Source organism: Gilbertella persicaria (genome assembly GCF_025201335.1).
Source record: "Gilbertella persicaria strain CBS 190.32 chromosome Unknown B0P05scaffold_42, whole genome shotgun sequence".
Lineage (NCBI taxonomy): Eukaryota > Fungi > Mucoromycota > Mucoromycetes > Mucorales > Choanephoraceae > Gilbertella > Gilbertella persicaria.
Genome location: NW_026252003.1, coordinates 143977 through 165248, shown reverse-complemented (window position 1 = coordinate 165248; position 21272 = coordinate 143977). Strand labels below are relative to the sequence as shown.

The following is a 21272-nucleotide window of genomic DNA, read 5'->3' as shown; positions in this document are numbered from 1 at the left end:
AGAGAGAGAGAGAGAGAGAGAGAGAGAGAGAGAGAGAGAGAGAGAAGAAAACAAAAAAGGGTACACTTGTTCTTCAGAGTCTTGTTGGGGGAGCTTTGTGACGTTGGTTTACCCCACTTCACGTGAAGTCCAGGTTTACAGGAACATGAAATCAAACCACTTTTTTGAAATAGAAAGAGGTGACAAATTTTATTTTCATGGTGTCGTTGAATTCTATGTTTATTATGACGATATGGAGAGAATAAATAAATAGAGAAGAAAAAGGGAACCAGTCTCCTTTGTGTTGATTATGCAGCGATAGTGGATAATGGTAAGCTTAATTCTGTAATTTGTAGGGTATAGAGTAATGGTGCAGGTGCCATGGATTTGATTGGCTGCACAATTTCTTTTTTAATTTCTTGTTTGCCACACAGGGCTTGATCATTTGTGTTGACAGATGATGATGGGAGTCTTGTAAGTGCTGCATGAACTTGACATGCTTCGTTCTTGATATTCAGTTCAAGCGTTTTTCCTTCTTGCATGCCTTTTTCGACTGTAATAATAAAACCCTTTTCATTGAATGATTGGAATTTTGTTGTCTTGTTCTTTTTCAGTAATGAACAGTGGACTGATCTACGATGGTCAAACATGGTCTTGATCTTCACTGGATCCATAAGAATAGAATAATATGTCTTTTTTGTTTTGGGATCAAACCGAAGAGGTTTTGCACTAACTTGACCAAGATGAATCTAATTGCATATATAAGTATAAGGTTGCATTATTTCATGAGCCACCTACCAGAATGCCCCATTCGTCTTTACCGGATTTGATAATGCGATTTTCAATTTCATTCAATGTGAACGCTTGAAATAATCTGCTTGTACGTTCAAGTTTTGTCAAGTCCTTAATGGACATGTAGCTTAGAATATTGGAAATGATTTCTGTGGGGAATAATAAATCCATAGTGGTAGTAGTAATAAAAAGTTGCAGAGTAAAGGGAAAGGGTTTTAAAAAGTCAGTCCTTTATATACCAACTCTGATAGATAAAGATCAATGAAACTCCGTCATGATTAAACCCAGCAGCATAGTTTTTGACTTTAGCCTAATCGAGAATTATTGTAAAAAGTGGGTCCACCAGTATATAAAAGGTATTTATCGATAACAACCAGATTCCGCTCTATAACAAGTAGAAAGTTAATTTCTTACTTCTTAGTGATAGGTCACTCTTAATATCTTTATTTTTGTGTATGTGTTTTTTTTTTCTTTGCTCATCACTAAAACAAAAACAAAAGGAATACAAAAAAGCCTAAGGAGCATAGACTTGTTTGCTATGTTTTGTACTGACTATTTTTTTTTTAGCATGGGGTTCCGATCCTCGTTAGTTATATCGGGGTTTGACCCACTAATTATGTAAAAATAAAGGGCATTCCACCCATTCTGAATAAAGTTTCCCTTTATACAGCATGAATAAACAGTTTCATTATCTGTACAACCTTATCTACGTCAGATAGTCAGGAACAGTATATTAAGTAGGCCCTTTAAATAATGACGAAGCTATGCATGTTGTACGAAATGTATTTACAATTTTATTTAACAAGAATAAGGCAATGCCTTTCTAAGCATTCTCTTTTGTGTATTGTCAACAAAGACCGTTCTTGAAAGTCTATTGGTTCTTTCGGGAGAAAGACCAGAGTTCAAGTGACGAAGACCGACTTGCCAACGCTTATAGTTGCCATTGGATGTAGGGAAAAATCTATACATGTTATTTAACGGCAAATATCATAATTTGGCCTACCTCTTCTTGGCCCCTGAGTGAGATTTTAACTTGGTAGCCATACCTCTTGAGGCTTGTCCAAAGGGAGATAGAGATTTGCTGATAAAGTTGGTTGTAGTTTGAGCTATACAAAATAAGGTCGTCAGTTTTTCTTGCTCTATTCAGCCTCGTTCTTTCTTTCTTGTCTACCTAAAGTACTCAACATATTATATGTATATTTATACAAAAGAGAAAAAAAGAGAACAAGAAAAAAAAAGTAAAAAAAAAAAAAACTTTCAAATGTCAGCCACCCCCGCAAAACTCAAGAAAAAGAAAACCTCAATTCCTTTTTGTTTCTCTTTTTATTTCAACTTCAAGGCTTACTTGATCTCAAATAACTGGTTGTTTCTGTTTATTTTCTTCATGCTACATATATTTTCTAAGTAGCATATCATTTGCATTTAAGGGTCAAGTTTTTGACCGGGGGAAAAAGAGTCACGAAAGACAAACAAAGGACGTGCATTCATTCCTAAACTTTCTGTTTCTCATAAATAAGGTAGAAAACAGTTGAGAGATATTCTACAGAAAAAAAAACTATTCTAACGCAAAAGAACATGTTGATCTTACTCAAGCAGTGCTTCTTTTTCTCTTTTGATTCAATGAACGCATACAAACATCCTTGAGCCTATATCATTCAAGGCAAGTTTTTTTTTAAATATTACAATGAATGCTTTAATGAAAGACGTGTTTACTAAAACATAAACACTGTCGCGATTTTGTTTTTTTTTGTTCTTTTTGGCATTTCGCTTGGCTCATTTCAACGAGAAATTTTAAAAGAGCGAAAAAAAAACATTTTTCGTTTTCTTTAGCATAAAGATCTTGACAATGAATACCGATGACTCGATGGATCCCAACTTGACAAAAGCGCAACTAGAAGCACTAGAACAAATAAGGTCTATTTCTGAGCAGCTGAAACCTTGATCCTAATATTCATGTACTTTAGACAAAAGACACAAGCACTACTTGACTGTAAAGCAACTTTTATGTCAAAGTCCGAGATCTTGAGTCAAAAAAAGAGTCTTTTAGAAGAAGTCAATTCAGAAAAGCAACGCTTACAAAGAGAGAAAAAGCTATTGAGAGAAATGTTGCACAACATCAACCAAGACTTGAATTCGGTAAAAAAAAAAACTTGACATGTATAAAGAAAATATTAACAAGAAACCAGATACTTGAAGCTGAACAAGCGTTGACAAAAGAAAGTGAAGATCTCGAGTCATCGTTGACTAAATTGAGAAATGAAAAATATGAGCCTTTGCATGGTAAACATTGTTAGATAGACAGTATAATTGGCTTAGTCAATTTTAGATCAAGTCAATGAAATGCGCACACGAAACGGTATGTCAAAACTACCTCATATTCAACAAGAATTAGAAGCAAAGATGGCAAGGTAACAAATTGAACTAGAGAAAAGGAACTCACATTGTCTTAAGAATATTAGAAGAAAGAAGAGTTCAATGGCAAGAAGAAGTAGAAGCTTCACCGAGAAAAAAAGCAAAGTCAAGACGATCTTAAATTCCCGCATAATAATAAAAAAGAAAAAAGAAAAAAAGAAACGTTCTATTTCTTTATCTTCTCTTCTCTTTTCTCCCTTTTCGTCTTCACTTGTAATGGGTGCTGTACATTCAGATCAAAAAGAAAAGCGACTTGTAACCAAGATTAAGCATATACGACGCTTATCTAAAAGTAGCACATCCTCAAGGTTACTCGGGAGGAAAAAGCCCCCTAATGACAAATCCGACATATCAATCGCATCTATGACGCCAGCACACAGCTCCTTTGAGAATAGTGAAGATGAGAATCCCATGACAATTGCAGCTACAAAACTATCTACACAGCTAGAGAGAGAGCAGCAGAATGCAATTGCATCTAAAATATCGAATCCTCCGTGCATTTTAACTCAGCATCGTGAACTGCGTACTGCCATGGAATCAGGTGATACCATCGTCTATCCTGCATCACCGCCTTCTTCTATCCTTCATAAAGAAGATAAATGCCTTACAAGTCAACAGCTTGTCATGAATCTCTATCTCAGGCCAAGTAATCAAGCAGACCGCCGAAAAGAAAAAGATAGACAGCAAAGGCTGGTAATATGAGGGTGAGAAATTCATAAGGAAGAATGTTAATATATATATTTAGCATTATTTACTTAAACTGATTTGGAAAGGTATCTATCGTCCTAACCTAAAGGATCCTTCCGTCATCGTCAACTGGTGTTGCGGAGTCGGTTTGTGGAATATGGAGATGGCGACACTGTTCCCAAACACCAGAGTCATAGGGGTTGATTTTAAAGAAGCGACCTTGTTGAATTCACACTATGGTTTGCCAAACTTGGAGTTTAAATATGTTGTGATCCATGATAGAATAACAGGTTTAGAGTCATTTGAGCCAAATTCGGTTGATTACTTTATGATGAGAGATTGTTGGTTGATGAATGCACCCGTATACAAATGGGACAATGTTCTAAAGGAAGCATATCGTATACTTAAGCCCGGTGGATTTATACAAATAGAAGAGCATTGTAGGTAGTTTTATTCTTTTTTTTATATACATACTGACATATATATAGCTTTATATCTCATGTCAAAATCAAGTGGTATCCGATTACTCAACACTTATTTTGAAAACTTCTTTGCTGAACTTCAAGTAGACAGAAGAATTTCTACCAAACTAGAAAACCATTTACTGACAGCTGGTTTTATAGATGTAGATCGAAGGAGTATAGCCATACCCTTGGGAGAATGGGGTTCTACTGAATGTAAGGCTGACTTTGAGTCATTCACCAATAGATTACTCACTCAATTACTATAGGTTTAAGGGAGACAGGATACCTTGCTCGCGATCTTATAGAGAGACGTATTCGAGGTCTAAGGAGATGGGTGTGTGATACAAATGGGATCTCAGAAGAAAAGTTTGATGCTGTCACTACACAAGTCATGGAAATTGAATTAAACAATCAGCCATCCTACATTGATTGGAATTCTTATATTGCTCAAAAACCCGGTACGAATATCCATGTTACCCGGCCATCTACTATTTTAGCTGCAGGTCAGTTTTAAGTTTAATTTATTGCATTAATTGTGGCCTCTGCATCTCTTCTTCATTGTCTTGTTCCATATCCATACTCTTCATTTGTTCTGCAATCTACACTATATCAATAAACCTAATAAACAGAACAGAATACAATTACCTCTTCCAATTCTTGTAAATCCCATCCTAATTCATTCTTGACTATCTTGAGATGATGAAGTTCATGGGCTAATGTTCTCAATACATGGTCACTGTGAAGAGAGTGAATAGACTGTGCCTAACAAAAAAAAAAGGGGGACTTACTTTGCATGTTGAATCCATACACAATAATCATCCAAAAATATTTTACTGTAGATATAATATACATCATGATGGTCAAAAAGATATTTCATTTCCAACAGTGCCTTTAGAATAGCTCGTTTTCCAAGTTTAAACAGAATATATACATCTTGAAGTACTTTTTCGCATAAAACCAAATTTCTGTATAGGGGGTATGTCAATGCACGTCGATAACAAGAAATCAATGTATCTTTGAGTACAGAAAATTGCTACACATAAATAAGTAAAAAAAAAAAGGCGCCAACAAAATTCAGCAACAAACCTCTAAGGATGATAATGTAGGACTAATTTTACCAGTGCACCAGACAGATTCCACATTATTATCTCCTTCTGTCACTCGAAGATTATAACTATAAGCAAACAAGAGATCCACAAGACCGAGATAAGTGCTTTTTTCGGAGGACAAAAGATATTCTTTGTTAGGCAGATCACGCATCATGCTCTCTTCTTTACTCGTGAATTTCAATAAAGATTCTTTTCTATCGCTATCGTTAGGTGTTATTTCTTGAACTAAAGGTTCTGTATTTGATTAATATACATTGTACTTTGTTATAATATTGCTTACTATTCTTTTGAATACGCTTGAGTTCTTTAGAGTATATTGTTTTGTACTTTATCAATTCTTTGATTTCTTCATCGTTCACATAGTCCATGCAGTAGTGATCTTCATTAAAACAAGCATTTTCGATTTCAATGCGTTCTTTACGTCGACTTTCTGCCGTTGATTTTTCAGGTTCATGAATCTCATTGATTTCGTTTAATGTCTCTTGTACATGCTTAAAATATCCATTGTATTGATTGTTGAACCCGTAATGTGCATTCAGATTCAACTCACTGTCTGCTGAAGGAAGTTCTTGTGGCAATTCCCAATTAAAATCGATGGCATCTTGAATTTCTGTATCTTCCAAAGGCGCTTGTTGTTCTTCATTGCTGCTACTGACTACTTCAATCAATGGTTTTTTTGGCTCTTTAGTCTTAGCGGATGATTCGCCTGTTCTGGCTAATAGCTTTGTTAGTAAATCAAGGTCTGCAAAGTGTTGGCCTTTGGTTTCCTTAGTAACGCGAATAGTAAATTGACCAGCGGAAGGGTCGTAGGATGCTTTTGAATCGTCGTCCTCAACAATATTGGCGGGGAAATGAAGTCTAAGAGCAAAATGGTTAGGCAGGATTGGATTATGAACGACTTGCCTTAAGAAATAAGGACGAAGATAGAAGCGAAACTCTGTTCTTTCAACATAAAGATCAACGTCTTGAGCCTATTGCGATCTTGTTATTCAGCTGCTTTCTCCCATAAAAGGACAACTTACTCGAACATAAGGTGTGTCAATGACAATAATAACTGAATTCTCGTCTTGATCTACTTTGAATGTAGGTGTGATCATTGAAAGCTATAAAACTACAAAAATGCCTTTTTTTTTTTCTTTTTTTTTGACCTTTCATCTTGAGGACTGCTTTTTGATGTTACACTATCTAACCGATATGGATACAAATGAATGCTTGTCAATCGTTCTTGCATTATAGGCAAAAGAGAGCCAATCAAGATAACATTGTAAATTTGAGGAAATTTAAGTTATCTGATCATCAGACAACGACCATAATGTCATTATTTTGACTAAAGAAAAAAAAAGAATTGTTGCATATGAAGAAGCATAGTGATTCGATTGCGTCTATGCAAAGCAAAAAAAAAAAAAAAGACTTATCAAACAAGACGTGGTAAGCAAAGAGACAAAGAATGGCCTCCCTTTTTTTCAGGCACCTTTTTTATTCTTTGTTTATCAGTGTTCTGTATTTACTTGATACGAAATTTACCATATGCTTTTTTTTTTTGTTCTTGCATATGTAGATGAGTTGTTGCCTCCAATACATAACCGAGTAATTGTACTCGAGTTAAACTTGAATTTATCCACATTGACCACTAAACCATGGTCATTACAAATTGTGGGGGGAACATGTAATTCAATAAAAAAAATGAATGGGGTAAAAAGATGAAAAAAAAAATGGGCCAAGCAATCAAAAATAAACGATGCTTTTTCTCGCCTCATTTTCGGCCATATTCTGCCTTACAAGTCATTCGAGTGATCTATTTATTCTATATAATATCTTTGGTCAGAAAGGAAACCATAATAGACCTGTCTTTTCATATGTCAAACTAGAATATCAATCCTGAGTAAAAAAAAAAAAAAAAAAACAAGCAAGCATGTGAAAGAAAAGTTGTGATCCATAAAACAAACAACTTGTGTTTTGTTCTTTCTTTTTCCTTCTCTTTATTTTACTTACTTTTTCTATTCATGAATTATACAATTACAGCAACAACAACGAATAAACGATCTGATACGAACACAGTCAAGTTATCAGAATCGTATACACCTTCTACATGGCAGCAAATTGTCGTTGGGGCAGGATCAGCAGCAGGATCAACGGCTGCTGTTGTGAGTGAAGAGTCCATGAAATGTCTTAAATATTGCTCGAATTGGCTACACTATGCCATTCAACAACTAGCTCATCAAATGAGTCTTGCTCGGGATTTTCTGGTTTCTTTGGCTACACGCCAAAAACAAGAACAACCCATGCTTTTGTCTAGCATTAAAAAAAATATGGTCACTACATTACGAAAAGTGATTGATATTATTACGTGCTATGCAGGTAATGCTTTACCTTATCAAGCAAAAGCGAGCATTCGGGGAGCTATTCTCAGTTTACCTAATCGATGGGTAAAAGATAAACAAAAAAAAGGCTTCTCATTCTTAATCTCTTTGTTCTTTAGGCCTCGATGTATGATGGTGAGACAAATAACGATGTGATACAACAACAAACAAAGCATGACACCTATAAGCAAGAAGATGTTGCCTTAAGATTACTAGCATTTGGTAAAGAATCAACCGACATGCTGCGTTCAATACAATCCGTCTTTGAAGACACGATTCAACGAGCAGAAGGCTGGCTAGAGAGATTGCGAATGATGAATCCTATTTCCCCAAGCATAAACAATAATGTCCAATTACCTTCATTGACGCCCAAGCACTTTGAAGATCTAAACAATTCCTGTACAATGCAAGACGAAAAAGATGATTTCTGTAATGTCTTGTTACCACCTATTCGTAACCTTCATATTTCTCGAACCAGTTCTTCCACATCATAAATTGGGGAAAATCGTTCATTGTATTCTAATCTTTTCATTGTTCCTAATCTGTGCCTTACATTTAAAGGTCACTTTCAAATAAATGTGCATAATTTGGCTATTTGTACATGATGCGCGCAGATAAGAAACCTACCACAGTAACATGTAACCCTACCCTGCTTTATGTGTGCAATGTATCAAAAGATGATTTTCATTAATTTTGTGCTGTTGTACAGAGAGAGAGAGAGAGAAAGAGAGAGATGTGCCTTGCTCAACGATTAATAAATTTTCTATATAGAAATGAATTGTTCATTCTGAACTTTAAACAAGCAACTGTCATATTTAGACTTTGTAGTGCCCTTGTCTCTATCAAGATAGTTTCTTTTTTACATGTCAAAACAGAACGCTTTTGTATAAATTAATGCCATTCGTATTTTAGATAAGAAAAGAATGAGAGGGTAGATAGAGAGAGTTTGTTGATAATAAAGACAACATACATTGAGCTCATGGCTGCTTTAAAATAAACATTACTTTCTTCCATCTTCTTTTTTTCTACCATTGTGTTGCCGACAAGGAAAGAAAGCAAGCAAAAAAGAAAAAGTAAGGTAAGCCATGTTCTAAAGACCTTTGGTTAGTTTTATGGAGCAAACTCATTCAACCAGATATGAAAATGTTACTCTCTAGCTTCAACTCTCCGAGTTTCTCAAGGCGACATTACAATTTCTTGGCCAAGATGGCTGCAAGTTCCTTCTTTGGCTGTGAATTTCAGTTACATATGATAACATGATTCCTGCTAATTGCTTGATTTAAAATACTGATTTGTGATGACCTGAATATTGAACTTTTGCAATATGCACCTTTATTTTGAGATTCGTTATTTTGTCATTATATAAATTTACGTGCAACCAAGAGTGTAATTCTTAATTACAACTCTTTCATTCACTTTCATTTCTCCCCATTTCTCTCTAAAACTTCTAAAAAACACACATACAACCTCAAGACTACTTTTATAATTATCGCTTTTATTACCAGCATCACTTGGTTAGTTTTAATTATAATTTGCAATCATTAGTTACAAACTTATTAACAAACAAACAAAGTTGGTATTATTCTTTTAGTTAAAACAACAGTCCACAAATTAATACTGTATTTCTCTTTTTCTTTACAAGTCATCAAACTGAAAAAGAAAGCATGTAGGAATAAAATTTACGTAATCTCTTTTTTTTCTTCACATGAAATTCCATTGGCGCATATAAGAAACCGCCTTAATAATGCTGAAAAGGTTTCCCCACAGCCTTTTTTTTTTTTTTTATTTTTTTTAACAAAATGGATGTACAGACTCTCTATGAAAAAGCACTTCGTTCTTATTTACTTCGAAAATACACACCAGCTGCCACTACTTGTTTAAGGGCCATCGCAGCTTCTGAACCACACGATCAGTCAAGCTTGTTAAAAGTGAATATCTGGACACTTTACTTGAATATCGCCTCTACTTTACTCGAACATACACCCTTTTTAGGTATCAATATCAAATCACTCGGTATTGATCATGCTCCTTCTGAACAAGAATTATGCCGTGCTATTTGGAACAAAGTGACACATGAAGGATTTGGTAGTGTCAGTGATACAGATGCAAGAATTGTATCTTCTTGGTAAGGTTATACATGATGGCTGTCAAGTATTGATCATACTTAGTTTAGTGATGTATTTGAAATTGGATCAACTTGGCGTGGCAAGAGATGCTGCTGAAGCATGGTTTGCTGCCTTATCTGATGAATTTCTAGATCATATTGCAGCAAACCAAGACCAGGATCAAATAGCCTTGGGTTACATCTCAGTAGTGGATCTATATATCACACGTATCTTACCTGGCATGGAAGATTTTGAATCAGCAAAGACATTTGTTCAATACAATTCTGTTCTAAATGAGGCCAAGAAAAAGGTAAGAGAAAAAAAGAAAGAGAGAGAGAGAAAGAGGTCATCCCAAACAGCCTTTTTATTCAAATGATGATGTAGGGACTATTGGCAAACCTTCAAGATCAACAGACATTGGTTGAGAATGAACGCCAACAAAAAAAGAAGCTTGAAGAGGCTGCCAAATTAGCAGCAGAAGAGAAACAAAAAGAAATAGAGAGAAGACAACTAGAAGAAGCTGCTTATTTGAAACAAGAGCAAGAAAAAACATCCAAAGAACAAGAAGAGCAACAGGAAGAGGTTGTATTAGAACAAGAGCCAGAACAAGAAAGACAACCATTGCCAGCAGTGTCGTCTTCACGTTCGATGATAAGCACAACCAAAAAAATACAAGATTGGATCCATCAGATCACAACAAAAGGTATGACAACTTCAGGTGTTGTGTTGGTCTTGCTCTTTGCCTTATTTGCCTTATTGCGTGGACAACGAGGACGATTCTCTGCTGCCTTACAAGCCTTTTTAAACAAGTTATGGCAGACTGTCAAAATGGGAACTAAAGTAACTTATATGTAGACTTTCCATCAAATAAAACGCAATACTTTTTTTTAATAATAATAATAGTAATAAGAGAAGGGTATCCACAAAAAATTAACCAACACATAGTATTGTCATCAAATGGAATTTAATAAGCCTGTATACTCGTCTGGTTCATTGGCAGGCTTTTTATAAATGAGCTTCATACGTGTCCACCAGGACATACCTGCCTCTTCGTCCAGCGAAGATGACTTGAGGAACAATGGCTGTGAATAAGTTGAGGAAGTCGAACAAAAGGACTGATCTGTATCGTCTGAAAGCATAATAGGTGCAGGTTGTTGTTGTAAAGAAATCACCAAGACACCACATATCAGACTAATAATCCCGATCAACACAACAAGTAATTGCCACCAATACAGTCGATTCACTTGGTTATAGTAAACAAGCCCATTAAACAGACAAGATACGTTAAAAGAACAGAAATTAAGCGGTACCAAAATGATAGTATCACATAATTGAACACCACGGTTTAAATAATAGAGCTATATAAACCAAGTTAATGCACAGTTACCAACATGTTTTTCTTACTTGTAGAATAGCCGTAAACACTAAAGCAAACACAATGGCCCAAGTCAGAGGATACACAAACTGATTTTCGTGTTGAAAAATACTCAACATCAATAATTCTAATCCACTTTTAGCAAACAACATAGCTTGACTACTGATGTTTGCACCAAGAATACCATAACTAAACATGACATGTCAGTCATTTCTTTCTATTCATATAGAAGCATACCTAATGCCCAAATACATTTTCAGATCAGGGATAGCACCAAGCCAATCATAAGGTCTGATTTTCATTAGATGTTCAACGATATGTGTTGCAGATAAACCAATAAAAATGAAAGCCTCAACCAACGAAAAATAAATAATAAAAGAAGGTCTTTTGTAAAGCTTGATCAAGTCCTCTAAAGTATGATTTGGCTCAGGCACAGTACCAAACCCTGCAATCAATCCTGCGCCTATCACAATCAATGCAGTGCCTATCTACTATTTAGTCTATGTGTATATATTATGATTATTTTACCGAAAATAGTGCGTTTAGTAAATGGATCACCCAATATCCATTTAGCAAAGACGGCATTAAACACAAGTCCAATAGCGCCTACGGGGGCTAATATGACGATAGGCAAATAACCTATTGTACAAGTCGATCCAACGAGATTCGAAAGAGTGTAAATCAAGAAGCCAGAAACCCATAAAGGTCTTTTATAAAGTGGCACAGTAGAATCTTGTTGAACGAGATGGGACTTTCTTTGAAGTGAAATACCAAAAGCCTGTGTCATACTGGCTATGAGTGCAACTAGAAGAGGACTCCAAATCTCGTTGGTATTCATAGTGAATATTAAGAAAGAAAGAAAGATTCAAATTAAATTTGAAGCCCAAAATAATTTATATTTCATTTATGCCTTTGAATTAAATGTAGCTGGATCATAAATAAAACATAAACGAACGGGCTTTGAGGGACAGGCTATTCGATATTGGGCTTAAAATATATATGTTCTCTTGATAGCATCAAATGATTGGTAACTCTTTAGGATAAATTACCGCACAAGGGGATGTCCGACTTGTCCGGCATTGAATGGAAAGGTACCTTTGAAAAAAAAAAAGACTTGAATTAGAATTCACGGTGTAGTGTTGAAACCTTTCTTTTTTTTCTTTTTCATTTCTCTCCTTTTTTTTATTTTATTTTCTTATGCCAACAACGACTATCACTACTGCCACTACTTCCACTACCAAAGCCAGTAGTACGAGTACGAGTACTACTATCAGTACCACGGCTACCATGGTAACCATGTTACCAGTTTCTAAACCAATTACTATCCCAGGACAAACAGATACAGAGTTGTCTTATCGAGAAATCATAAAGCAACTAGCAGCACAGACAACGACAAAGCCATATGGTGATATTCCTCCTATGCTGAGCAAAAGGAAAAAAAGAGAATAAAAAAAGAGAAGCAGGGCATTACTGCTGAAAGTAGAAGCAAGCCTATGAGAAGAATGTCCCACGTAGAAGATTGGATTCAAGTAGATAGTAAGGAATCATTACCTGATGAAGAAGAATTGGTAAGTACACACTAATAAGATATGAACAAAATAATAAACTCATCTTCATACTTAGGTACAATCGCCTTTTAGAAACTTTCTATCTGCAGATTTCTTTACAGAAGTGCTGCCATTACATATGCCACCACCTTCTCTGAGTGAGAAATACATAGAAGAACAAGTTCAGGTACAACAACTGGATGACATGATGGATGATTCTGATGAAGAAGAAGAAGACGATGATGAAGACGAAGAAGACGACGAAGAAGAAGATAGCTATTTAAAGAAAAAGACCAATTCTAGCAAGTTTTTGCACCATAAAGATTTGTTACGTCGACATTCCGTATCATCATTTACACAAAAATCATCACCCGTATCTTCTACTACGACGGCTTCTTATGCAATATCCTCTTCTCCACCTCATTTATCAAATACAGATCATGAATTATGGAAAGCGACATTAGCAAAGTTGAAACAATCATTACTTTTAGTCTCCCCTTCTTCTTCACCACCACCACCTGTTCAGAAAAAGCAGGAAACAGATGCACTTGTCAAAACAAAGAAACGCATCAATAAATTGATTCCTATGCCTATACCACCCAGACGTCCTTTATCACAAAAGAGAAGATCTGAAGCCACGACACAACCAAGATTTAACCCAGATACCAATACATATACAAGAGATACAAGATCAAACCCTGATCATCTGCGTATGATTTCCGCTGAACTCAATATGATGAGAGGTAGAAAGCTTCTAAGTCCTTTAAAACCAAGAGGCTTTTTACCTAGAAGAAAAGACCCTTTTATTCGTGGTGGACATAGAAAGCCATCTCATTTAATGCAAGAAATTATCTTTTAATAATATATGAATAAAATACAGTTATTATCTTTTTTGCCATTCACGGAAACTTAGACCAGCTGCTTCCCAAGGAGGAATATCACTTTTGATTTGTTTGTAACTATTTGTTGTTGTTGTTCTTTTAGGTGTTGTATCTTGATAGAAATATAGCAAAGTAAAAGCAGCTAATCCCAAACCAGCAAAGTAACTTCTCCTTGTCCAAAGCAAAGTATTGATTGGACTCCTTCTAGGCTCAGAATAGTGTTGTTGTTGTGTCTTATTTGATAGCCATTCATATGCTGCGGTGATTTCTCTAAAGTCAATCGTCTTTGTCTTTGCAATATCTGGATGATGCAGTTTACAGAGTGTCAAGTATTTTTTGCGTATCTCTTTTTGTGAAGTAAAAGAGTCAACGCCTAATATTTGATAGGCAGTCTTGTTATTCATCAAAATGGGGTGAAAGGGAAAATTTGCGCATTTGTGGTTCAGCCAACAACGTGGAAGAAAAAAATATCGTCTGATGGGGGGGGGGGGGAGATGTCCACGTGGGGTCCCCATTTGTACTCTCGGATGTTTAAATAGACATTTAATAAAAAAAAAAATTAGGTTCTGAGGAAACTAAAAGACTATGCTTGACCATACTTTATTAGATAATTAAGGAAGAAGAAAGTGTAAGAAGCAGATAAAGAAAGTACATATATATAGAAGAGTCAGCAGAGAGAGAGAGAGAAGGTGCTTTTCGTTGACTAATTAGCCATTCAAGAAATAACTTGAGCTGTAGGCAAATTCTTTTGACAACCTTTTTTCGGAGCCAATCTCCCTAGAAAAAAAAAAGAATCTAGGCTTGTGTATTCGTAAGATCTAACAACAAACAAATCATACTTACACTAAAATGCACAATCATTTAATGTTCTTTAAGAAATAAACATTTTCGATCTACTAAACCTACTAGCCATAAACGCATTGGTTGAATACTCTAACGACAAATAGCTGTCCAGACCCATGAGACAAGGGAATATAAATGCAACAATAGACCTTTCATTCATACTGAAAATATGGTACCTCAAAAGAACATCACAAGCTCGTTTTCAACGCTTACTGAATCTGTTGAAAGAGGGGGAGAGACTCAGGCTTACAGCTGTCCATTGTAATTGTTTTTAATTAAAGATATTCACTTGCTGAAAAAGCGATCATGATTGACAATTGGTTGTTTATGCGGAGAAACAAAACTCAAAATGCATTTGTATAAGAGTCACATCTCTTTTGTTTACTTTTCTTTTTTTTCTTGTTTCTGAACCATGAGTACTGAATATCGTATTGAAACTGATTCTTTTGGCGACCTTCAAGTCCCTGCCAATGTCTATTGGGGTGCACAAACACAAAGGTATAAAATACGCGTTCCTGAATCATATCCTAATTTTGAATACATAGATCTCTGGAAAACTTTAAAATTGGTGGCGTTACTGAACGTATGCCTCCTGCTTTAATCAAAGCATTTGGTATTCTTAAGAAATGTGCTGCTAAAGTGAACATGGAATATGGGATGGATCCCAAGATCTCAGAAGCCATTCAGCAAGCTGCTACTGAAGTAAGCTTAATTTTATGCAAACATCATGTATTTATTATTTTTAAGGTGATGGAAGGAAAGCACAATGATCAATTTCCTTTGGTTGTCTGGCAAACAGGATCTGGTACTCAAACACAGTAAGTCATCTACTGTATATTATTATGATATATGCTCATGGTTATTATTGTTTAGCATGAATGTCAATGAGGTAAGTCCAATAGATCTGCATTTATCCATCGCATTGAGCTTGTACACAGGTTATTTCCAACCGAGCTATTGAGATTTTAGGTGGCAAGTTAGGCAGCAAAACACCTGTCCATCCCAATGATCATGTTAATATGTCTCAGTCATCAAACGATACGTGAGTAATCAAATACGCATTCACATCATGATCAGGCATAAACTCATTCAGAACACTAGTTTCCCTACTGCAATGCATATCGCTGCGGTGGTTGAAATCAACCAAGATCTGATTCCAGCATTAAAAGAACTTCGTGATGCATTACAAGCCAAATCAGAAGAATTCCAAGACATTATCAAAATTGGTCGTACTCATCTCCAAGACGCTACTCCTTTAACACTTGGTCAGGAATTCAGTGGTTATGTTCAACAATTGTCTTATGGTATTGAGCGTATTCAGTCCACCTTACCTCGTTTATCTCGTTTGGCCCAAGGTGGTACTGCTGTGGGTACTGGCTTAAATACACAAAAGGGCTTTGATTGCAAGATTGCACAAGCTGTTTCTGAAACCACAGGCTATGCATTTGAAACAGCCCCCAATAAAGTAAGTTTCATCAGAATAAACAAACAAATAACTGTCTGGCTTAGTTTGAAGCATTGGCTAGTAATGATGCGATGGTGGAATGCTCTGGTGCCTTAAACACGATTGCTGTCTCACTGATGAAGATTGGTAATGATATTCGTTTCCTCGGATCAGGCCCTCGTTGTGGTCTTGGTGAATTGAGTTTGCCTGAGAACGAACCTGGGTCCTCAATCATGCCTGGCAAAGTAAACCCTACGCAATGTGAAGCCTTGACTATGGTGTGTGCTCAGGTCATGGGCAATCATACTACAGTTACTGTTTCTGGCAGTTTTGGCCAATTTGAGGTACAGTATAAGAAGTTTTGTTCCTTTTTTTTTTTTAATCGTGTATTAGTTGAATGTCTTTAAGCCTGTGATTATCAAAAATGTAATTCAATCCATTCAGCTTTTAAGTGACGTTTGTCGATCTTTCAAGGATAACTGTGTTGTTGGCATTGTTGCTAATCGTGAACATATCAAGGAAATTATGAACAGAGTAAGTGAAATGATACCAAAAATAAGATTTGTATTCATGAAATGTAGTCTCTCATGTTGGTCACTTCATTGAACCCTCATATCGGCTATGATAAGGCTGCTCAATGTGCTAAAAAGGCACATAAAGAAGGCACCACGCTCAAAGAAGCTGTGCTTGCCCTGAACTATTTAAACTCTGAAGACTATGATCGTTTTGTTCGACCTGAACATATGATCAACCCTAAATAAAGTTTTTTTATTTATTTAAAATGCACCAGCAATTGTTCTTTTGCATCCAAGCACAATATCTGTGCTTTTTGGTGTCGATTCGCCTCATTCAATAAGGGCAGACGTTGACATTTCAACCGAATATCCAGTAACCAATTGATATATTCTCTTTCAATCAGCTGAGCATCGACACGATTGAGCGCTTGAAATAAAAGCAATATATCGTGTCGTAAAACACCTAATTTCTCTCGACTACTGTACAGATCCACAGCAAGTCGATAATGGTCTAGATCATGCCAGTAGCGACTTGTGATATAATCTTCATCAAAAGAAATATTGGATTTGAGATCCATGAATACTTGGAAGCTTCTTGTTTGAGCGTAAGGAGGTTGCATGTTGTTTGAAAGTAGGCCATTGTGAATATCACGAAGGTAAACGGAACGTGATTTGGAGAGAGCAACGGGCAGTAGAGGACACCCGAATTTATCCCGAGAGATTTGTTTCACGATGGTACTTGATTGCGAATAAGAGTACAAGGTAAATAAAGAGAGTATCAAAAGAACACTAAAAAGACACATGTCTTTTACAGGCCAGTGACAAGATGAAAACCTATGTGTTGTCTTTAATGTTGTTTGTGTAGGCTTTTCATGTTGAATCTCTTTGGATGATATTGGTTTTTGCAAACTAGCTTGTTTAGCTGTGTTCGCTGCTACAAGCGAGACAGAAGGTGAAGGTGTCGTTTTTTCTGTTGGATTTAAATGTGTGATTGAAGGAATAGATTTGATCCTATTGGGCTGAGGCGTAGATACGGGTTCAGGGGCTATCTTTTCTTCTGTTAAGGAACTCATACTTGGCTTGTTACCAGCTTCATGTTGGTTGGCAAAAAGACTGTTGTTATGTTCAAGACCTTGTTGATGCTCTTGATCAACAGCTGCTTTGATCTTTTCAGAAGCTTCTTCTAAGATAGGCATAAACACCTGAACACTGTCAGACATGCCTTTTAGTGCTGCCCTTGTTACAATAGCTACACGAGAATTAAATTAACGCATCTTATTTATACACTGCCTACCTCGAACAAGAACACTTTTGACCCAATGCACACCTAAATAACATGTAAGCTGACACTCAGATTTGTTGACCCAAGTGATACAGTAACGAACAGAAGGAATGAATGCATCTGCATAGGGAAGAGCTGCTGTCTTGGTAGAAATCTGAACGGTATAACGACTGTTTTCAGTTAGTAAGGCACAAGAAGTAAAAATCAATTGCTCACATGTAATCTTCTTTGTTGATAAGTACTTGAGTTTCTACTACTTCAGCTTCTTTCATGCGTACTAGAGGCATTCAGGAGAGTGATATATACATATATGCGTTATTGCTATGACTTACCAATAGGGTTTGATACAGGCATCCAATACTTTAACACACGTTGCAATTCACCATTTGTCTTTGACCAAGGTGTAACAGAAAGATCTAAAGCATTTTTTCGATAAACACATGCATCATTTCAGTCAACTTACCATGTCCTTCAATAGCTGCTGTTTTGCTTTCCCAAACACCACCATTTGTGGGAGGCGCAGTCTGTTCATCAGAAAACAAGAGTTCAAAACATCGTTTAGCTGAAATAGGTAAATTGAGTTGTACATCCTGTCTATCTAAATGATCTTCACAATTGCACTGTACAGGTCCCTCAGGGCACTGGATATCAGCAGGCGGCATATCAGCTATTCATAGATCAGTACAATTTTGTTATAAGACACAATGACACTTACGATCAGGCTTGGGTAATTCTATTGACATCTCTGGTGGTATGACTTGAGGTAATGGCTCAGAGTCTCCACGTTGACGTGCGCTTTTTAGGATTTCGGATGCATTCACCTGAGATTCAGGACCTACAGTAGCTGCATGTGTTCTTGTCAAATGGTTTTCTTTGATTTGCGAAATAGCACTGCTGAATGTTACTGGGACATTGAGTACAATACTCTTGTGTGAAGCCAAGTGGAGTGACAGCTGTTGCATCTTACTAAAAAGATCTTTGATTGGTAAAGGCTAAGAATACGTCAATATCATGCTTGTTGTCATATGGAGTAAGTTACCTTGTTGCTCTTTGCGTTTTCAACGGCTAAGGTAAGATTGGATGCAATCACTTCAATATCGTCCATCAAGAACCCAAATATCAAAGGTTCTTTCATGCCACATTGTGCATTGGATACTAAACTGACAGAGATCACCATGTCCGTCTTCATAGCAATGGTTGTATCATGCATAGGTCTATGAATAGATGGGTCTTTAATGACCTTGATCTCTTCAATGTCTTTGAGTCGAATAGCAACCTATTAAAAGAAGAAGAAGAAAAAAATGAATATAGCTTTCGCTCTTTTATACATACAGAGTTGATACAAGTCATTAAGATACAGCTATAGAACCAAAATGTATCCTGAGTGATAAACCCACGCCCTGTGTAGGCATAACCATAACTTGAAAGAGGACTCAAGTTGTCTAATTGAACTAATTGATGTACCAGCTCATTTTCATATAAATCGGCTGAAGGTGAATTGAGTGTTGATTTTGATTGCTGAATGTCTTTGATATGGTCTCGTCTCAAAGTTTTGGGTTTCTTCCTTAAGCAGCATACAAATACTATAGAGAGTTGTGAGAGTATATACACAGATGGTATACATACCATCCAACACAACTTCGTCTGTTCCTACACCACTAAATAGATGGCGTAGCTCCCTGTTTAATCCGTTCATTTTGTCTGTATAGCCATTCATATCAACATGAGGTACCTCGACAGAAGCTGTTTTTGCGGGCCAAACCACTTGAGGCAGATTTACTTGTTTCTCTACAATATTATCTTCTGTCAGATTAACCATTGTAGGCACAAGTGACCAAGGAATACCCCAAGAACCTGAAGGCAACTGCTGAATAGAACAAGAGCCACCTCGAGCAGCCTCCCAGACCAACAAGGGTGTCAATGAGGACGAGTTTGCTAAAGTAGCTTTGATGTCAGGTGTGGTAGACACCATAGCCATCGATGCGTCCTGTAACAAAGTGACATCTTGAACATGATGTTGTTGAACTGAGGGTGTTTGTTCTATGGATTGCTTATTTTGATGAAACACTTGAATCCAACGCTGCATGCTTTCTTCTGTCTCTGCCTGCAAGATAAAAGAAGGTTGGTTGGTTGCCTTGACTTCAAAACAGAATCTTCTGTCAAGGTCTACACTAGCCTGGACCTTGCAGTCCGTCAAGCGAACACGTATTTCACTGATAATTGTTTTCTTGTCTGCCTGACATGATCCAAAATAGCCGCCATGAACATAAAACCATTTACGAGTCCATGAATGACGAGAGGTCTTGATAAATAAGTATCCCCATGTAGAATAAGTGAGACGATCACCCTTTTTTTCAGTAGTCATAGGTACATATTTCTCAATATCACGATCTGGTATGGTGAGCTGAATAAACTCATCTTCAAGTCGTTTACGAGCCAATTGTTGTTCGTAGAGTTGATAAGAGCAAGTGAGTTTGTCCTTGTAAAGAATAAGTATCTTATATATTTACACACATACATTGACCTACGTCAACAAGCCATTGCTTCCAGTAAGATAAAGCAGCGTCTAAATTAGTCCATACTTGAATTTCATCATAAAAGCGTTTCTGAGCCATGGTCGCTCTTGAAAAACGTTCAATCAAGAGACGCTCAAGCATAGAACGAAAGTTGAGGATACGTAACACATGTTGTCCTGACATGCGAACATATTCCTTTCTCGCTTCATGTAATCGAAAGGCTGCTTCTCGTATAGAAGAAGGATCTTTGGTTTTGTTGATTGAACTGTATTTTGCTAACTGAGTGTCGTATTTCTCGAGTACTTTTTCATATTGCTTTCTAAATCCCTAGATGTATACACACACACATGAGACTGCATGTTCCTCTCTTTCAATGAATCACTCTACCTTGAAATCTTTTAAATGCGTCTTGACAAACTGTTGTAGAGGTGAAATCAAACTTTCTTCAAGATGAAGTACCTATTGAGCTGTATGAGAAACATATTTCTGCATGCATAAATATGTACTAGTTTTGTCTTGAATGATAAACTTGTCTGTAATGCATCAGCAAAGCCTTTCATGACAGCACCCGAGAAATTTGGATCTATCATTGTTATTATGGAGAAATGGTTTTCCCGAATCAATGGTACCTATCAAAGTGTCATCGATTCCCTCAGGGATCGCCTTTTGACATAAAGTCATTGTCTCTACATTTAATTCTATATGCCATAATACATAAACACTCTAACTTCTTTATTCATTGTGTTCTTTACTGTTCAATTTGTCTGTATAGACTCTCAACTGACGAGAAAAGGAGTCAAGCCAGTGCTCCAACTGATCGAGTTGTTGATCGTAATGAGAAAGACTCGAGCGAAACACAGGTGAGTCAGTAATAGCATCATACAATGTAATGATGGGTTGAAAACTAGACTCCTCTACCATTGTTGAAGAAGAAGAAGAAGAAGAAGAAAAAAAACGAGAT

At 36.4% G+C, this 21272-nt stretch overlaps 12 protein-coding genes across 12 annotated transcripts; 6 read left to right on the top strand and 6 right to left on the bottom strand.

Annotated features, from left to right (window-relative positions):
• On the bottom strand, window positions 1–1036 carry B0P05DRAFT_555400 (uncharacterized protein). The gene is made up of 2 exons (XM_051579795.1): window positions 778–1036; window positions 1–728 (listed from the first exon to the last, which is right to left on the bottom strand). Exons 1-2 carry the CDS (start codon window positions 940–942, stop codon window positions 288–290), a joined length of 606 nt encoding a protein of 201 aa, XP_051431734.1. The 5' UTR covers window positions 943–1036; the 3' UTR covers window positions 1–287.
• Window positions 1037–1471: 435 nt separating this feature from the next.
• On the bottom strand, window positions 1472–2024 carry B0P05DRAFT_555396 (50S ribosomal protein L35). The gene is made up of 2 exons (XM_051579794.1): window positions 1775–2024; window positions 1472–1732 (listed from the first exon to the last, which is right to left on the bottom strand). Exons 1-2 carry the CDS (start codon window positions 1813–1815, stop codon window positions 1570–1572), a joined length of 204 nt encoding a protein of 67 aa, XP_051431733.1. The 5' UTR covers window positions 1816–2024; the 3' UTR covers window positions 1472–1569.
• Window positions 2025–2292: 268 nt separating this feature from the next.
• B0P05DRAFT_555389 (uncharacterized protein) lies at window positions 2293–3384 on the top strand. The gene is made up of 4 exons (XM_051579793.1): window positions 2293–2907; window positions 2958–3051; window positions 3098–3179; window positions 3223–3384. The coding sequence occupies exons 1-4, from the start codon at window positions 2725–2727 to the stop codon at window positions 3302–3304; spliced, it is 441 nt and encodes a 146-aa protein (XP_051431732.1). The 5' UTR covers window positions 2293–2724; the 3' UTR covers window positions 3305–3384.
• Window positions 3385–3546: 162 nt separating this feature from the next.
• On the top strand, window positions 3547–4848 carry B0P05DRAFT_590246 (uncharacterized protein; the record flags this gene model as incomplete). Its single annotated transcript, XM_051582791.1, has 4 exons — window positions 3547–3876; window positions 3929–4310; window positions 4359–4547; window positions 4601–4848. 4 exons carry the CDS (start codon window positions 3547–3549, stop codon window positions 4846–4848), a joined length of 1149 nt encoding a protein of 382 aa, XP_051431731.1.
• A 560-nt stretch (window positions 4849–5408) lies between these two features.
• B0P05DRAFT_581067 (SHQ1 protein-domain-containing protein) lies at window positions 5409–6540 on the bottom strand (the record flags this gene model as incomplete). Its single annotated transcript, XM_051582066.1, has 4 exons — window positions 5409–5632; window positions 5724–6301; window positions 6347–6414; window positions 6466–6540. 4 exons carry the CDS (start codon window positions 6538–6540, stop codon window positions 5409–5411), a joined length of 945 nt encoding a protein of 314 aa, XP_051431730.1.
• Window positions 6541–7410: 870 nt separating this feature from the next.
• B0P05DRAFT_555385 (transcription factor Opi1-domain-containing protein) lies at window positions 7411–8520 on the top strand. Its single transcript, XM_051579792.1, has 2 exons — window positions 7411–7869; window positions 7923–8520. Exons 1-2 carry the CDS (start codon window positions 7447–7449, stop codon window positions 8295–8297), a joined length of 798 nt encoding a protein of 265 aa, XP_051431729.1. The 5' UTR covers window positions 7411–7446; the 3' UTR covers window positions 8298–8520.
• A 1058-nt stretch (window positions 8521–9578) lies between these two features.
• B0P05DRAFT_555383 (uncharacterized protein) lies at window positions 9579–10805 on the top strand. The gene is made up of 3 exons (XM_051579791.1): window positions 9579–9928; window positions 9972–10218; window positions 10293–10805. The coding sequence occupies exons 1-3, from the start codon at window positions 9603–9605 to the stop codon at window positions 10761–10763; spliced, it is 1044 nt and encodes a 347-aa protein (XP_051431728.1). The 5' UTR covers window positions 9579–9602; the 3' UTR covers window positions 10764–10805.
• Window positions 10777–12211, bottom strand: B0P05DRAFT_555380 (magnesium transporter NIPA-domain-containing protein). The gene is made up of 4 exons (XM_051579790.1): window positions 11812–12211; window positions 11521–11767; window positions 11313–11472; window positions 10777–11266 (listed from the first exon to the last, which is right to left on the bottom strand). Exons 1-4 carry the CDS (start codon window positions 12119–12121, stop codon window positions 10862–10864), a joined length of 1122 nt encoding a protein of 373 aa, XP_051431727.1. The 5' UTR covers window positions 12122–12211; the 3' UTR covers window positions 10777–10861.
• Window positions 12212–12434: 223 nt separating this feature from the next.
• On the top strand, window positions 12435–13707 carry B0P05DRAFT_555378 (uncharacterized protein). The gene is made up of 3 exons (XM_051579789.1): window positions 12435–12688; window positions 12739–12851; window positions 12907–13707. Exons 1-3 carry the CDS (start codon window positions 12481–12483, stop codon window positions 13687–13689), a joined length of 1104 nt encoding a protein of 367 aa, XP_051431726.1. The 5' UTR covers window positions 12435–12480; the 3' UTR covers window positions 13690–13707.
• B0P05DRAFT_555376 (uncharacterized protein) lies at window positions 13708–14191 on the bottom strand. The gene has a single exon (XM_051579788.1). The coding sequence runs from the start codon at window positions 14113–14115 to the stop codon at window positions 13714–13716; it is 402 nt and encodes a 133-aa protein (XP_051431725.1). The 5' UTR covers window positions 14116–14191; the 3' UTR covers window positions 13708–13713.
• A 764-nt stretch (window positions 14192–14955) lies between these two features.
• Window positions 14956–16768, top strand: B0P05DRAFT_640204 (fumarate hydratase). The gene is made up of 9 exons (XM_051583740.1): window positions 14956–15052; window positions 15100–15256; window positions 15302–15372; window positions 15428–15443; window positions 15493–15596; window positions 15656–16019; window positions 16064–16342; window positions 16392–16532; window positions 16580–16768. The coding sequence occupies exons 1-9, from the start codon at window positions 14967–14969 to the stop codon at window positions 16757–16759; spliced, it is 1398 nt and encodes a 465-aa protein (XP_051431724.1). The 5' UTR covers window positions 14956–14966; the 3' UTR covers window positions 16760–16768.
• Window positions 16769–16770: 2 nt separating this feature from the next.
• On the bottom strand, window positions 16771–21234 carry B0P05DRAFT_599228 (uncharacterized protein; the record flags this gene model as incomplete). The annotated part of the gene is made up of 14 exons (XM_051583197.1): window positions 16771–17762; window positions 17808–17965; window positions 18012–18072; window positions 18128–18211; window positions 18259–18462; window positions 18511–18787; window positions 18835–19071; window positions 19128–19378; window positions 19422–20274; window positions 20324–20638; window positions 20699–20770; window positions 20818–20894; window positions 20941–21009; window positions 21064–21234. Coding segments are annotated over 14 exons (3821 nt in total), but the record flags the coding sequence as incomplete, so codon positions are not given.
• Between the last annotated feature and the right edge of the window lie 38 nt (window positions 21235–21272).

Excerpts from the sequence above, each read along its gene's own strand:
- B0P05DRAFT_555400 (XM_051579795.1), bottom strand. The coding sequence starts at position 942 with ATGGATTTATTATTCCCCACAGAAATCATTTCCAATATTCTAAGCTAC. Across the intron at positions 729-777 it reads AAGACGAATGGGGCATTCTG|ATTCATCTTGGTCAAGTTAG; the intron begins GTAGGTGGCTCA and ends ATATGCAATTAG.
- B0P05DRAFT_555396 (XM_051579794.1), bottom strand. The coding sequence starts at position 1,815 with ATGGCTACCAAGTTAAAATCTCACTCAGGGGCCAAGAAGAG. Across the intron at positions 1,733-1,774 it reads CACTCAGGGGCCAAGAAGAG|ATTTTTCCCTACATCCAATG; the intron begins GTAGGCCAAATT and ends TAACATGTATAG.
- B0P05DRAFT_555389 (XM_051579793.1), top strand. The coding sequence starts at position 2,725 with ATGTACTTTAGACAAAAGACACAAGCACTACTTGACTGTAAAGCAACT. Across the intron at positions 2,908-2,957 it reads TCAACCAAGACTTGAATTCG|ATACTTGAAGCTGAACAAGC; the intron begins GTAAAAAAAAAA and ends ACAAGAAACCAG. Across the intron at positions 3,052-3,097 it reads AAAATATGAGCCTTTGCATG|ATCAAGTCAATGAAATGCGC; the intron begins GTAAACATTGTT and ends AGTCAATTTTAG.
- B0P05DRAFT_555385 (XM_051579792.1), top strand. The coding sequence starts at position 7,447 with ATGAATTATACAATTACAGCAACAACAACGAATAAACGATCTGATACG. Across the intron at positions 7,870-7,922 it reads TCAGTTTACCTAATCGATGG|GCCTCGATGTATGATGGTGA; the intron begins GTAAAAGATAAA and ends TTTGTTCTTTAG.
- B0P05DRAFT_555383 (XM_051579791.1), top strand. The coding sequence starts at position 9,603 with ATGGATGTACAGACTCTCTATGAAAAAGCACTTCGTTCTTATTTACTT. Across the intron at positions 9,929-9,971 it reads GCAAGAATTGTATCTTCTTG|TTTAGTGATGTATTTGAAAT; the intron begins GTAAGGTTATAC and ends GATCATACTTAG. Across the intron at positions 10,219-10,292 it reads TAAATGAGGCCAAGAAAAAG|GGACTATTGGCAAACCTTCA; the intron begins GTAAGAGAAAAA and ends ATGATGATGTAG.
- B0P05DRAFT_555380 (XM_051579790.1), bottom strand. The coding sequence starts at position 12,121 with ATGAATACCAACGAGATTTGGAGTCCTCTTCTAGTTGCACTCATAGCC. Across the intron at positions 11,768-11,811 it reads TACTAAACGCACTATTTTCG|GCACTGCATTGATTGTGATA; the intron begins GTAAAATAATCA and ends AATAGTAGATAG. Across the intron at positions 11,473-11,520 it reads AAAATGTATTTGGGCATTAG|TTATGGTATTCTTGGTGCAA; the intron begins GTATGCTTCTAT and ends TGTCATGTTTAG.
- B0P05DRAFT_555378 (XM_051579789.1), top strand. The coding sequence starts at position 12,481 with ATGCCAACAACGACTATCACTACTGCCACTACTTCCACTACCAAAGCC. Across the intron at positions 12,689-12,738 it reads GACAACGACAAAGCCATATG|AGAAGCAGGGCATTACTGCT; the intron begins GTGATATTCCTC and ends GAATAAAAAAAG. Across the intron at positions 12,852-12,906 it reads TACCTGATGAAGAAGAATTG|GTACAATCGCCTTTTAGAAA; the intron begins GTAAGTACACAC and ends CTTCATACTTAG.
- B0P05DRAFT_555376 (XM_051579788.1), bottom strand. The coding sequence starts at position 14,115 with ATGAATAACAAGACTGCCTATCAAATATTAGGCGTTGACTCTTTTACT.
- B0P05DRAFT_640204 (XM_051583740.1), top strand. The coding sequence starts at position 14,967 with ATGAGTACTGAATATCGTATTGAAACTGATTCTTTTGGCGACCTTCAA. Across the intron at positions 15,053-15,099 it reads TGGGGTGCACAAACACAAAG|ATCTCTGGAAAACTTTAAAA; the intron begins GTATAAAATACG and ends TTGAATACATAG. Across the intron at positions 16,343-16,391 it reads GCAGTTTTGGCCAATTTGAG|TTGAATGTCTTTAAGCCTGT; the intron begins GTACAGTATAAG and ends ATCGTGTATTAG.